Source organism: Bidens hawaiensis, unplaced genomic scaffold, assembly GCF_021521415.1.
Source record: "Bidens hawaiensis isolate Kalapana, Puna unplaced genomic scaffold, B.hawaiensis_p1.1 tig00030503_1, whole genome shotgun sequence".
Classification (NCBI taxonomy): domain Eukaryota; kingdom Viridiplantae; phylum Streptophyta; class Magnoliopsida; order Asterales; family Asteraceae; genus Bidens; species Bidens hawaiensis.
The window spans coordinates 43,835-59,890 of record NW_027495082.1 but is presented as its reverse complement, the minus strand read 5'-3'; the positions used below and the strand labels follow the sequence as shown (position 1 = coordinate 59,890).

The 16,056-nt window shown below is 29.4% G+C and overlaps 1 protein-coding gene across 1 annotated transcript; it reads right to left on the bottom strand.

Annotated features, from left to right (window-relative positions):
• Positions 1 to 3,996: 3,996 nt before the first annotated feature.
• On the bottom strand, positions 3,997 to 7,325 carry LOC143580508 (transcription factor bHLH110-like). Its single transcript, XM_077063510.1, has 7 exons — positions 6,885 to 7,325; positions 6,016 to 6,601; positions 5,743 to 5,886; positions 5,566 to 5,631; positions 5,305 to 5,370; positions 4,539 to 4,598; positions 3,997 to 4,392 (listed from the first exon to the last, which is right to left on the bottom strand). Exons 1-7 carry the CDS (start codon positions 6,977 to 6,979, stop codon positions 4,267 to 4,269), a joined length of 1,143 nt encoding a protein of 380 aa, XP_076919625.1. The 5' UTR covers positions 6,980 to 7,325; the 3' UTR covers positions 3,997 to 4,266.
• Positions 7,326 to 16,056: the final 8,731 nt, after the last annotated feature.

Below are 16,056 nucleotides of genomic sequence, written 5' to 3'. Positions count from 1 at the left end.
ATATCTTTTTTTAAATAAATAAGATATTAATTTTTAGTATATCATATTTTATAGGATTTTTCCATCAATAATTTGGTGAGAATAATTTTTTATTTAATGAGATGTTATAACCCGTTTAAGGAATATATGGGTTTGGTGAGACTCATACCCATGAATTCGGGTCAAATGCATGGGAAGCCTCCATTTAAAAATCAAGCAAATCTGGTGACTCCAAAAAAAGGGGGGAGCGACCACATCGCGACACGTTGGATTTTTTTGTTTTCGTTTATATATATTATAAATATATATATATATAGGGTGGGGTTAAAATAAAAAGTGGAGTGTGTCTAAGAAGTGTAAGAAGTAATCTGGTACGTTAGATATGTTGATCTGATGGTGGATATGGAAAGTGTGTTTTGTATGCTGTGTGTTTAATTTTGGTTGTGGTGTGTTTATTGTGCGGTGTGTTTTATTAGATCTAGTGGTAAAAACCCATTTTTACACTTTTTAGGAAAAATCTACTTCTTATTATAACCTTGATATATATATATATATATATATATATATATATATATATATATATATGAGATATACGATCGAGAGTGAAAGATTGTGGTACACATGTTAGTAGATCGAGATTAATCGTTTTCCGGTAAGTTTATATATTATACTCTAATGGCCAACAATGTTAAATTATTTTTCGGCAAGATAATATCTTTTTCAGGTTAGGTTTTCCGATATGGTTTTATATTTATTTAATTGTTATATAATTTTGTAATAATCTCTTTAGGTTGTATATCAAAATCCAAGATTGAATTGATATTTTGAAGTTATTACGGGTTTCCGGTAAGATTTTTGTTTTCCGTTTTTGTTTGTATTTATATTAATTATTATATGATTTTCTTATAAACTCTCTAGGTTCTATATCAAAATCGAATATACAATGGAGATTTTTCCTATTTCGTTTTTTTCGGTAACGCAATTCAAATATTCCGGTTATCAATTAGAATATTTGTTTACATAATTCAAATATTCTATAATTGGTAATTTATTTATTATGTGATATTAATATTAATATTTAATTTTCTCATTTCAGGTTGTGTCTCCAACTTGATATAGTTAATTTAATGGATTGAGGATTTGTTAATAAGATTCTTATTTTTTGTTTAATATTGATGTATATTTTTGTTATTATTCATGCATTTATGTATTTTTGTTTAATATTGATGTATATTTTTGTTATTATTTATGTATTTATGTATATTTTTTGCACTTCCAAAAATATTTATCATGTGTCAATATTATTGTCAATCTACATTAGTAAGATCAAGTTTTGAGTATTTCCTATTTTTCTCACATTTTCCATCTTTTTTGTTTGACCAATATATAATAAAACATAAATGTCATAATTAATGCTAATGAGTGTCCTCATTTGATTATGGAAACTGTAACAATTAATGCACTATAAAAATTCGAAATATTATTTGAATTTGAATTCTAAAATAAGATATATTACAGTTGGTTATGGAAAATTTTTGTTTCCATTGTCAATATTATTATGTTTATTAGTTTCCAATTTCCACAATCTTCCTATCTTATATGTTTGACCAATTTATAATTAGACATAAATGTCACAATTAATGATAATGGGTTTGTAACAAAATTGAATATAAATTTCATTTATTGTAATAATATAATATTAATTATGGATCGACTAAAAAAAGTAATAATTTCACGATTACATTATGCCATGATTTTTGTAATATGTTTTTTATTTAGGATCTTTGACTATAACAAATTTCGTTTAACAATTTTGGTGAACAGATTTATAACTTAAATAACAATTTATTATATTATAATTTAATCAAATCAAATAATAAAGTTGAAAGTCATTATTTATAATTATTATTTTTTACGTGTATTCAAATTAATAATTCGAATTTCAAATAAATAAGTTGAGTATAATTTATTTATTTATTTTTGGAATTGACTATAATGTGGGTCGGTGTTTTCTAAAATTTTTAAAGTTAATAACTCTTTAATATTGTTGACCGACTATTAGTTTTGATAGTTCAGAAATTTTGATAAACAGATTTATAACTTAAATAGTCATTTAATATATTCTAATTTAATTCATTTTCCTAATATATACTCAACATAAAATGTCAATATCTTAAATGCGTGCCTATCACATTTTCTGTTTTTACGGGATATTCATATACGTTCGTTAGTAATGTCTTTAAAAATATTCTCATTTAAATATAACAATTAATTTCCACGTTTTTAATATATTTTTTTATTAAAATACATGTATATATGGTATATGTATTTTTGTATTATATTTTTTCACCTTTAAATATTTTCAAAGTCAACATAAACTTTTTGAATCCTTCCAAAGTTATTTGAAAATTCATTTATTGTAAAATGTTTTTATGTTTTACAAGTTTAACAAACTATTAATGTCATTGATTTAAAAGGTTGTTGAAAGATTGGTCAAAAATAATAAAAATTCATAATTTTTTTAAGTTGACTAATTTCAATATTTTTATATTTTGTAACGATTTTGAAAATATTTCAAAACGGGTTGTTTTAAAAGAGTATCAACTTTGTTATGTATAAAATTATGGCCAAAAAAGGTTTTTATTGATATATCTTTTTGATTTAATGGTTTAAGTTAGAAATGTGTTTTATGTTGTCATTTTACTTTGTTTGTTGTTGTATGTTATTTTGTTTTAATAAAAACAACTTTATTAATGTTCAAATGTTACTCATTATTAAATATATTTAATTTGGATGCTATTGTTTTATTATATTTTTAGGTGATGAAGCAAAATGAGTTTCTTTTGGTAGAATGTTTGAAGAAATTGATGGTGGTTTAATATGAAAGAACATGTTTATGTTTTTTGTTGATTTTTTTTTGTTGTTAGATGTACATTAACTTATTATAACTTTTAATATTTAGTACATGTAAATGATTAACGCTTTGGTCCGAAAGTTTGAAGATGTGTTATGTTGGGTTGAATTTGTTGTTTAATTTATTATATTTATTGACGTGTTTTTCCACCCGTGTGTAACACGGGCTATACCCTAGTTACTATAATACGAATTCACACGTTTAGGCTAAATATGGAAATGATTAAAGATTGCAAATTCACATGTTTAGCAACCCAGTTCCAAGATTAGTAACTATGGCCCCTCATGTTTAGTAAATATTCATTTAAATCCTGAAGTTTCAAGAACTATTGCAGATGTACAAATAACCCCTTAACTTTAACCAAACTGCTATTAGACGTTTAACGAACCATAAATGATTTTGACTTTACATTCAATAAATCTCCATTAAAGTCAAATCATGACTTTAACCATCCAAATGATTTCACAAATAATCATATAGGCTCGGGTAGAGACTTAGTGAACATATTAGCAGAATTTAAAGTTGTGTTAATTTCTTCAACCTTGATTTCTTTAGAACTGACCACGTCTATGTTAAAAAGTAACTTTGCATTGATGTGTTTCATCATCTCATGGAACATGCTATCTTTAGACAAACTTAGATCACCTTGGTTATTACAGTACCCCTTTTTATAATCTAATTTATTCACAAATCAGACATAAATTCTTTCAACGATAATGCCACTTTAATAGCTTCAGGCAAAGCTAGATATTATGCTTCTGTAGTTGACAATGTTATTACATTTTGCGATGAAGCTTTCCCAACTAACCACATTGCCCAATACTTAGACTATTGTTGATGTTGTTTTATATAATTATATATTATTTTATTTATAGGGGATAAGTGAAACCATTATGTATTTTTTAATGCATGTGGCATTTTTCATTTACATGACGATAAGATGGCGGAACGTTTTTCACTTTTTGTTAAACAATTACGAATACCCTAAATGCTAAACGAGTACACATCAATTTCCGAGCATAATTATCTTTAATTTAGTATAAGAAGATATAGAGTTTATAAAGATAATCTTGGTAAAGGCAAATTAACTTAACATCAACTCTACATAATTGACCAATTCAAGTCTAACCATGATTATAATAACATAACATTAACTCACTAATGGATCAAACATGGTCCATACTTGATGACATCTTCTACAAGATGACCAAATTTGCTCCACTTTTACATCGTAAAAAAGTGAGACTAACTAAACTTTTGGGAAAGAAAACGAGATATGAACTTATGATCTTAGACGTATCTTTCTCGAGGAAACAAGATCAAGTAGTACTCATCATTCAAGTTCTTTAGAGTCATCATGCACTTCAAGTTGATTAGGGTGCCGGCCAAATGCCTTCACACCCGTCTGTAACGTATGACAAGCACGACACTGGCACCAAACACAATCCTCGACTTTGAAGATCTCTCTTCACCCTTGGATTTCCATCCTCCATTTGCCCCTGAGTAGAAACCAAACCGTACACATTCAAATACACATGCAAACACGCACACTTAAATAAATCGTATATCAAATCACAAAAACGTTTAAATGGTTAATTATAATTAATTATAACTAACTAAGATTGAGAGCCTGAGATGTTCTTACCCCATGTGTTGATATCCCACCAAACTCGTTACTCGACTTCATGTATGGAACACTTAACGTCTACAAAATCAACAGTGTTTTCGAGTCAAATCAATGTACAACTTAGATGTATATATAGTTTCTCCCGTGTGATATGGGAAGCAATGAACAATGGACGGCACATTTATAAATTGTCAAGTTACGTCATTATCTTGTTTCCCTAAATATGGCTGCTTGTCCTAGGAACTAGAATTTGTTGTATCCTATATTTTTGGAAAGAAAATTTTGCAACACGCATGTCATTAATCATTTATTGTCAATCATTTTCCACTAAGTTATTCCTATTTTCTTTTTCTTTTTGAAATATATTCAAGTTCTTAATGTTTTTGTTTTATTTAATCAGTAAATTTTAAACGTATTAATATTATAGAAAAGTTACACAAATTATATAACTAATAAGTTGTTTTCTAAAGTTACTTTTTAAAGATATATTCACCTACCACAGAAAATAAATGTTGACATTGAATTTGATAAAAGCAACCCCTCTTTTGCATTTGAAAACCTTAAATTTGGCCCAAAAATGAGCAAAGGATTTTTAAAATCACTACTATATATTTTGTTTTTATTTTTGTGTTTTCTAAAACAAATAATAATAATAAAACTAATTAAAAAAATTAATGTTCAGTATTAAAATAATATATTTTTTCAGTAATTATGGGTGGAAACAATAAAGAACGTAACCCAAGAAGAATGTTTTGAAAGATGAACAGAAAGAAAGTATATACACCTCGACTTGTGTTTGTAGAAATTTGATATATCCAATAGCCTCCATTAGTACCGAAGCTGTATCAGTCTGTGACAATATTAATTCAAAAATTAAATGTACTAATTAATCTAATGCTCAAGATTGTTTCAAAAGTATAAAAAAATAAAAATCACAGTGATCGAGAGAAAGAAAGAAAGTATACCTTTTTTTATATATATTTCTTACTTATTTTTTAGTTGTTTAATTTGTGGAAAAAATTAAAAAAAAAAAGAAGCATATTACCTTGCCAAAAGGTACCACCAGCTGCTGAATAGCTGCAATTCTGTCCCCTAGTTTCTCCTTGCGGACCTGATTCAATATAGTCAAAGAATGTTTCAAAAAAATATAAATTTAGGGTTTTTAATTTTATATATATAGATCGAAATAATTACAAGATCGATAACGAGATAATGATAAAACCTGAAAGGGTGCGGTAGAAGAGCGTGTTTCGGATTTTGATTTCTTTGGTGCTACAGATTTAGTCTCCTTTGCATCAACATATTTGCTAGCTGGCCTCTTTGCTGATTGATCTGTACTAATTCCAGTAGTGGAGACTGATGATACCTTTAATAAGTTGGAAACAGATATAAAGTTTAGTTTTTTTAATTTTAACTTTAATTGTATTATATTATATGTTCATCATGATCTTTAACCTTGTCAAAAGGTCATAATTAAAGCTGTAATGGAACTCACCTTACTAGGATAAACTGATGGCCTTTGATTCGGTTGTTGCACACGATCAAAACCGTAAGATACACCTCCAAGATTATGCGTGTTGAGTGACGTATGATGACTAAATTTCGCATCGAATCTTGGAGAGCCAAAGGGATATTCCAAAGCCGGTAAGCAGTTCATATCGAAAGATGATGTTGATGATGAGGATGATGAAGTGGTGGTGGATTGATTCAAACTTGAAATACTTATAGTTGGGAAAATTTGGCTAAATGTCCCATTAGAACAAGTTTGATCATCTATAAGGTGGCCACTTTTAATTTCACATCCAGTAGCATAATTTGCAAGCAAGAAATCTTGAAAATTGTTATTATTTGAGTAGCTAATTTGTTGATGCTCATCATTCTTCAAGAAGCTAGAGTAATTAGGGTTGCGGCCGTTTAAAAGCTCAAGGAATTTCGGGTACGATTCGACAACTGAAAACTCATCTTTGATCCTTGCAAGATTTTGCAAGTCATGAGTCATGAAGTTATCTACCGGATAGCCCATGTTGTTGCAAGGAAAAGTGTCTAGATTTCTTGAATTTATGTTGTTATTCTGCCTGTTCCTGCATAGGTTAAATAATAAACAACTTAAGTTATAATATTAAAACAAAACCCTAACAAAAAAATTACCAACAAGGAAAATTCAAGAAACATAATGATATGTTAATGATAAAAATAATGGCACTAAGTTATGAATAATTATGAATAAATTCAAGTGTATATATGATTTGTATGTGATGCTTTTTGAAAATAATGATGAATCTCAAGAAAAAGCATCATATCATATCAAAACCTAAGCAAAAAAAAAGTTAGAAAAAAGAAAAGTTAGAGAGAGAGAGGTGTTACAAGATGGGACTTTGGGACCAAGAAAAAGAAGAAGAATCCACAATAAGTTGATGATCTTGTTGTTGATGATGGAGATGAAAGTTTGCAGACTCCATTAATATATATTTATATATATATATGAAAGAAAGAGTGATTACAGAAACTGGTGGTGTTATATGCACTTTCCTTGAATCTTATTTGTGAGAATTAAAACTGAAAATGAAAGGTTTAAAGGAGGCAAGCAAGTAAGAAGAGAATCTTGGTTAATTTGTCTCAGGTGACATGCACCCTCGGTGAGCTCATAGATGGACATTGACTCATCTTGGTGCGTGTGGGTGCACTCAGGAGGGCTTTTAGTGATGCTTTTTCATAGTTTCTGCTGCAATCTTTCTCTTTCAAACTCTCCTCTTAAAGTAACCCAATGAAAAGAAAGAAAGCAAGAAAGAGGTACCATCAATAATTTCAAACATGTTTTATGTATATATATATATATATTGTGTGTCTATATACATGTGTTGAAAATTATATAAACGAAAAAATAAATAACAACCTATTAACCGATACTAATTCATGTTTACAATTTAAGGTCACATTCAACTTTCACTTGATCGGTTACCAAGGGATTACCTATAGTATATAATCATTAAAGATTTATACTTGATTTTTTTAGTGATGAGTAAGAATAAATGAAGGAATTTACAAACGAAATGATCTAAGTGGAAGTTAAATACAAATCTAGTGTAATTTCACGATATATTTTGGAATATATTTGTGAATTTTAGTATTCTACAATTTTTAGGGAGTACTTTCATATTTTCGAGTGAAGTGGTTATTGTATCTATTACCATGGGACAAACGCTTGTTAAGATATTTACAACGTATGGTAGATTGTTTGGTAAATAGGGATGCCATCAAGTAACAGCCTAAGTGAATACCATCAGAATATTGTTCGCTTTGCTTTCGATAGCTAGCTTGCCTATCTAGGGATTCACGGTTTTGTTTTCATACGGCGAATTACAACCATTGTGGATCTTACATCTTCATCCCCCTTAGGGAGCCTAACATCCTCGCTGGCACATCAGTCCGGCCGCAGCTCTGATATCATTTGTAACAACGCAAGTAAATCATGTCAGGATATTATTCACTTTGACCCTAGATGTTGCCCATCCAGAAACTCAAGGCATTGTTTTCCCCTGAAGAATTGCTCAACCAGATCAAACACATCTTTGTAAAGAGGATTTTCATTCTCTTATAAACAAGGTTTCCTTCTTCCTGTTAATAGATGTGGACTTACGCAACATAATTTAACTGATTTATTTGGGGTACTCTATTCGTTAATTAATTAAGTATTGTAATTAGAGGTAAAGTTAAAATGCAAAGGGTAAACATGAGAAGTGTGAGAAAGATTTGTGAACATATAAAAATCTCTTAAAATAAATTTTTAAAAAAATAATAAAAAAAATATAACTCAAATATAAATTAAAAACGAAAAAAATGTAAAAAACCAAAATGTTCTCCCGTCATTCCGGTTAAAAATAAAAGACGAAAAGACACAGTGCTGAAAAAAAAAGACACAATGCCTAAAATGAACAAACAACACTATGATAAATAAAAAAGACACAATATGTCGCAAAATATAACACAATGCCGAACAAAATATAACACAATATCCAGAAGAAAATAAACAATGCCAAGGAAAAAAGACACAATTAATGACGAAAATAAACAAAAAAATACAATGATAAATAAAAAAAACACAATATATGGTCATTTTTCCTAAACATTGTGTATTTTTTGATTTTTTTTACAATAAGGAAGACGATGAAAACATTTTTGTGTTTTTACATTTTTCGTTTTTTTATTAAAATTTGACTTATGATTTCTTTTATTAATTTTTCATTATTTATTTTTGAATGTTTTTTTTTCTACATATCAATCTCATCATCCTTATTTTTATCTTTTTTTATAAAATAACCTGACTCTTTAATTAGAGGGAAACATATATTATTGTTCTCCTTTTTCTTTTTCTTGAAACTTTCATTCACCTTCACATATTTATATTATTTTATACACAAAAAAAGGGTTGAATATTTGATGGTGTTTTTGAAATTGTTTTACACATGAAAAAAGGTTGAATAATATATGGTGCGCGCTTTTTTACTTTTGAAGTTTATGCAATTAGATAGAGATGATTGGCTATGCTTGCTCCTACCATCCTATAATCATGAAGATCTTCTGGGTGCCTTTTATCTCGATACCATCTCATTCGTGCTTATACATGACTTACATGTATACAAATTTATATATTGTTATACATGCATAGACAATTATCATTGATTAATGTATTAATGTGTCATTTCTTCTCATGCAAAAATACATACAATCATCTTCGTCGTCCTCTCATGTCACGTCTTATGATTATTAAACGTCAACTAGTCATTAAATTCGTGCTTATACAACAAACATTCCTTTGGGAAAGGGATAAATTGGAGTTTGATATGGCGGAGCTTAACATCGCATAACATTAATGAATTTAAATAAGGGAACATACTTACATACCGCGTCCCCTTAATTGTTTTGGGCATTCCCCCTATGGTGAGGCTAATCCGTATTGCGATGTGTGACAAACTGATGTGGATGTGGGTGAGCAGACGAAGATCTCATAGCTAAGTAACACGGATATCTTTTGAAGCTACAATATTCGTATAGTCGTATATATAGATTAAAGATGGTTAATAAAAGTTTTGCTTTTTGGTCGGGTGAAGATTCATACATTACCAATCATGTCACCTACTAGAACAAATGAAAGCACCAAACCACTAAACGATAGATAGATAAAACATACTTAACTTCCAAACTATTCCTTTACGGTTATAAACCTAAATATATTAAAGCTTCTATTACAAATTTACAATACACCCCAAAGCATCAATGAGAGCGAAGTAGCCCTATGTTGGCTCCTAGTGGACCCCTATGCCAAATATGTACAATACCTTTTTTGAATTAATACAATTATTAATGTACACTAGCAATACTACCGTAGCACTAAACTTGCAATAGTCAATAGAAGCCTAAAAAAACTTGCATTCCACCTTTTATACAATACATATTTCAACTTCACACATATTTTAGTTAAAAAAATTTAACTAGATGTACAAAGCCTCTATATATATCCCCCCCCCCCCCCCTTTAATTTTAGAAACTTTGAAGTATATTTTCTTTTGAATGGTCGTTTATATTATTGACGGTCATTCGATCATCTATATATCACATTTAGAAAGAAACTCATAATTTGTAAGAAGCCCCTACGATTAACCTGGAACTTCTTATTTTTTGTTACGAGTGGGATTTGAACCAATAGGCCAATACCATTCCTTTTTTTAAAATCTAATTATGTAATTTTTGTTATCAAACAAATAGTAAATTAAAGTCATATTAAATTAAATAGTAATTAATGTATCTTTAAAACTCAATCATATATTTAATTTTACATATTTTTATTTCTTTTTACAAAAATCATTAGTATATGCATAATACATTCTTTCACATATGTAAGACATATCTAAAGATTTAAACAATTTGTGTTAATATTTTTCATCACGGATTGCACATGAGCTAGTTTAGGAAAAATTAGAATATAATATGTAGTATTTTTTTAGTTAAAGATTTGGATCTTTGAAATAAAAAGTTTATGGGATGTGATAATAAAGTTATAAAACTATATGAGTAGACAAGTGGGTAATTAAAAGTGGAAAAGGACAAAACATGGACAGGCCCACGCTATAAAACGACATCTTCTTGAATGCACATTCCAAATTATGATGTCAGTGACCTTCGCATGACGTAATAATTGCGTCATATCTTTCCATTTTTACTTACTTTTTTTAGAAAGGAACATATTTCTCTAGCATTTTCGAGCCTCAAGGCCCTCAACAACTCATGTTTCACATATTTTCTTATATGAACGGTTATAGTAAACACCTGTCTTAACTTTTCTATTAATTCCAACACTTACACCACCCATGATGAAACAACGTTGTGGCGTCATGAGTGAAAGTGCGGGGGCACACCGCCCCAGGCGTTTTGGATTGGCATTTTCTACAAAGAGCGAAGGTGGCACGAGATTTGATAAAATTGTGTGAGGGAAGAGGGAGAGAGAGAGAGAGTAATATATGTAATTATTGTAGGATAGTTGAGTTGTGGTTTTTGTTCATTACGCCACTTTTTACAAAACTCTTCGTTGCTGACGGGGATGACGCATGACGCAAGATACCCAAATGTGAGCGTTTTGACTACACTTGGTCTTATAAAAGAAATGGTCTGAATTACCCTAACAACGATATTTTATAGGATCCCGTCTCCACTTCCATACGACCTTTGTATCCCATCTCCACCTTCATATGACCCGAACAAACCACAATACTATCTACCGCAACCACCAACAACACCGTTTGGTTATTAGAACTATCCACATCCACTAACTTCTAGTGTTTTTTTATCAAACACCCAACCTGGTACGATATCCTAGACTAAAACCTAACCAATACCCAAAAATGGTAAAGGGAAATCTAAAACGCTCAAAAAGTGGACCACCCTTGAGGAAGAGAATTTATCTCACGCGTGGCTCGATATCTCTAGGGACCTGATCACCGGTAATATGCAAAGCTAGGTGGCGTTGTGGACCCACGTATTAGAGAAGTTTCACGCCATTATGGGTGTAGAACTGTATCACAACCACAATCAGCTCAGTTCAAAATATCGAGAAATGTGAACTAAGCAAGCTCAAAATTGGGCAAATTGATCTCGACATTCAAAAGGAGACACAAATTATATTCATCGAGGAATGCGGACAATTTTTCAAACTTATAACTGTCTGAGACGTGAAATTAAGACGAAATATGAACACGCATCTTGAAGTCGGATTACATTTTTGTAAATGTGTCAAGGAATAGTTTGGTTTATTGATGGTTTACAAACCAATTCCTAATATTTTGATTGCATATTATGTTAATAATCAGATGTGCAATTAAGTATAGGATGTCTCAAAGATAAGCTTTTGGAACATATATTTTCCGTAGGCTTCTTTTGCATACCCGTTTTCACCTATTCATGAAAAATCATGAACTGGTCACCATTCTTTAAATATTAACAAGCAAGATAACACGTATATAATATATCTCTCATTTTGGCTATAAGCCTCAAATGCTAGTCGTTGGTTTATCGATCTAGACGGCATATATTGCCAATCTTAAAACTATTAGTTGTAAATAAATGGGTGTGACATGGTAGGTTACCCAACTTTATAAACCATCAGTCAACATATAGTATTATTCTAATGTAGTTATCCAAATAATATAATCATAGGTGGAGGATTTTCGGTCTAAATGGCCCCACCACAGACCATCTCATCAAACAGAATTTACAAATCATTAAAAATAGAGAATTTGGTCTAATTCTCTATTTTCTTTATCCAATATTACAAATATAAGTCTTCTTAACTCTCTTTTTTTTCTATAAAAACCAGATTAATAAATTCAAGAAAAAAACTTGATTACTTCCATTTGTTTCCTTTTTCATCTATGTTTTCCTTTAAGGTTTCATGATGGTCAAGTTTGAAACCTGGCTCATGTGGGTGTAAGTCTTTCAGAGTCTCCCGACAACTAGTTACACTTGGCCGTTAAAAAAAAAAGCTAAACCCTATTAATTTTTTGACTCGTACAACTTCTTAGCAAGAAATGAAATATTGTTGTGATAAATGTTTATAAACAAAAGAAATGATGGCTATAGCAAACCTTAGCTTAAAAAGTGGAATATTATTTTTGTATAATTGACTAAGAGGTATTTATTATTTTTATGATACTTCGTCCTTTTTTTCAAATAATTTCATCATTTAATGTTCAAAATAAAGGTTAAACAAGAATGATGTTATTATTTTAATTTAGCTATATTTGTTTCCTAAAAGTAAAGTTGGTTTCAGGGTAATAGGGTATAAAGGTTTTTGTAAGGTAGAGGACAAAAGATCGGACTTTGAGTGATGGCTGCTCCATATCCCACTTATTATTAAATATTAATATAAGTCGCTTTTATGTAATAATATTATATAACTTGTGTATACGCTTTTAATAGAATAAATTTTTAATAATATTGTTAGCATAGTGCTTGCATTTTAAAAACCATGTTTATCTTGTCTTTGTCTTCAAACATAAGAAGGAAAAACTAACATTTTAAAATAATACGTTTCTTATTCTATATTTTTTAAAAAATGTTATTTTCTATTGATTATATTTGGTAATGAGATTGCAAGTAAGTTAAGAGTCTTAAACACATCAAAGTTTGCCCATATATATATATATATATATAGATATCCGTGGGTAAGAAGGAAATCATCCATTGCCACACACTAGTGCGTAATCGACAAAGTGAAGGTGCACATTCAAACTGGTTCGGATATGAGGGTTTCTAATTTGATACGTAAACCAATTTTAAAACATGTATGAGGGAAATCGGTTTCATTATGATCCAAATCTTCAGAGAAATCGGTTTGAAACCGGTTAAAACTGAATTGATCCGGATTTTTCCCATGTATAAACCGGTTTTAAAACATATATGTTTTGGACTTAATCAGTTTTAACTTTGTTTAACTTGATGAACCGGTTTAAAAAGTGATCTGGTTTGCCCCCCAAGTAGAGTGTCTCGTGCTTGTGTCTTATTTGCTATAATGCAACTTTAGTTTACTTTTCAGTAAATTATATGATTTGATTTATAATTTTATGAAACTTGTATATTCATCAATTTAATTGAAAACTTACATGTGTAGTGGCCAATATAATATGTTTTATGATCATAAACGAAAATTCAATTGGCTTGTGAAAGTAACCAATGGGGTGAGGTGTTTACGTTGTTTCTTTTATAGGTTTCCCTAATCTTTCAAACACGACCTTTTTAGACAGCGTTATGTTTAAAATAAAAAATAAATCACAAAATTGAGTCGTTTACTCTCTTTAATTTTAACTATAGCTTTGTCATACTTTTTTTAACAATAAATTATAGTTTTTTTAACGTCGATGAGTTGTGCATATAGCATGTAATATATATTGTGTAATTATCAATATATTGCATAACTTTTTATAAATTTTGCAATATTGTTGTGCAGTTATTTATATATCATGTATAATTAGCTTTATATGTTGCATATTTTTTTATCTTTATGCGTGATCATTTCGCTAATGACGTTATCCATCACTTGTCGCTTTCTGGTGCCTTTCATATGCTTATATGCTTTGTAGATTAACAACCATTTTTACATTAACTTATATGAGTTGTGCATATAGCATGTAGATTAACAACCATTTTTACTCCATATATATTTTATTTTAAATATATATAAACGAAACCTTTAAAAACTCTCTGGTTGTTCTTTACATTCTCTCAAACTATCAGATTGTTTTATTTGTAAATGGAGGTTTCTCATGCATTTGACCCGATTTCATGGGTACAAGTCTCACCAAATCCATATAGCCCTCAAACGGGTCATAACATCTTATTAAATTAAAAATTAATTTAACCAAATATTTGATTTAAAAAAAACATGTTTATAGTTAAGGAAAAAATTACAGTAAAAAAAATAAGCGGATCATGAGTCTCACCAAATCCAGATAACTTTTAAACTGGGTTTTAACATCTTATTTAAAATGTCATTTATAATAAAAAAAACTTTATAGTAAAAAAAATAAGCGGGACATAAGTCTCATCAAACCTAAGTAACTTTTAAACCGGGATTTAACATTTCATTTATTCGTGAAACACTTTCATCAACAAATTCTAAATATATTATTAACTCCTTACAATAAATAAAATTAAAATCCAAAAAAATATATAAATATTAAAACGAATAATATAAAACAACCACGTAATATCATGGATAAAAGCTAGTGTGTGTGTGTGTGTGTGTGTGTGTATAGGGGAGAGTTATACTAAAAAGAAGTATTTTCCTAGAAATACTAAGAATAAATCATAGCCATTCAATCATGTCAATCAATGGTTGAGATTTAAAATTACCAAAAACCGCCATAGTTTCATAGAATTACTCTTTCACCACTATAACCGACATAGTTTCCTAGAATTATTCTTTCACCATAAGTTTTAATGCCAAATGTCAAAATTCTATTGGTTCTTATCATTCTCAGGAAACAACTTCTTTTTATTTGAACCATTTTCTAATATAGGGGAGGGTTATAGTAAAAAGAAATAGTTTCCTAGGAAGACTAGGAATAAATCATAGCCATTGGATCATGTTAATCAATGGTTGAGATTTAAAATTACCAAAAACCGACATAGTTTCCTATAATTACTCTTTCACCACTATAACCGACATAGTTTCTTAAAATTGTTCTTTCACCATATGTTGTAGTTCCACTTGTCAAAAATCTATTGGTTCTTACTATTTTTAGGAAACTTTTTCTTTTTATTTGAACCATTTTCTCTCTCTCTCTATATATATATATATAGGTTTAAGTTCAAGAAAGAAATCAAATTATTGCAACAAATGAGAAAAATAAATATGAGCCACTATTTTATTTTAGGTTTTAAATATTTAAAAATAAATAAAAAAGATGTAAATACAACAATAAATGCACACTCTTTCTCCAATTAAAAGAACTAATATAGCCATAATAAATCTCTCTCTAATTAATATATCTAATTAATTTAGCTTTAATAATAATTAAAAAGATAAAAACACTACTTTAGTTTTATAAAGTGCCATTTTTGTTCTTATGATTTAGCAAATAATGCGAATTTAGTCCAAAAAGTTTACTTTTTGCATATGAACCCTCCATGTTTCCCAGTTCCTGCCAATTACATTCAAATCACTAACCTCGTTAAATTTTATCGTTAAGTCAGGGGTAGACATGTCTTTTCACTATTTCTTTATTATAATACTTATTTCAATGAACTGCCGTTTTCGTCAATCTAGTTTATCCAAATCTGCAGTTTTAGTCTAGTAGTTTCAAATTTGCAATTTTCTTCCGTGCGGTATATTTCACTTGCAATTAAACCTGAATTTCCTAATCTCGTTAAGACAGGTCATTACCCATTTGCGTGCCCCTCATGTGACGATCAGTTTTGTAGTTTTTTCTCCCCAAATAAACCTCAGTCCTAACTCGTAACCCCCTCACGTGACTGGCTGGGGTGT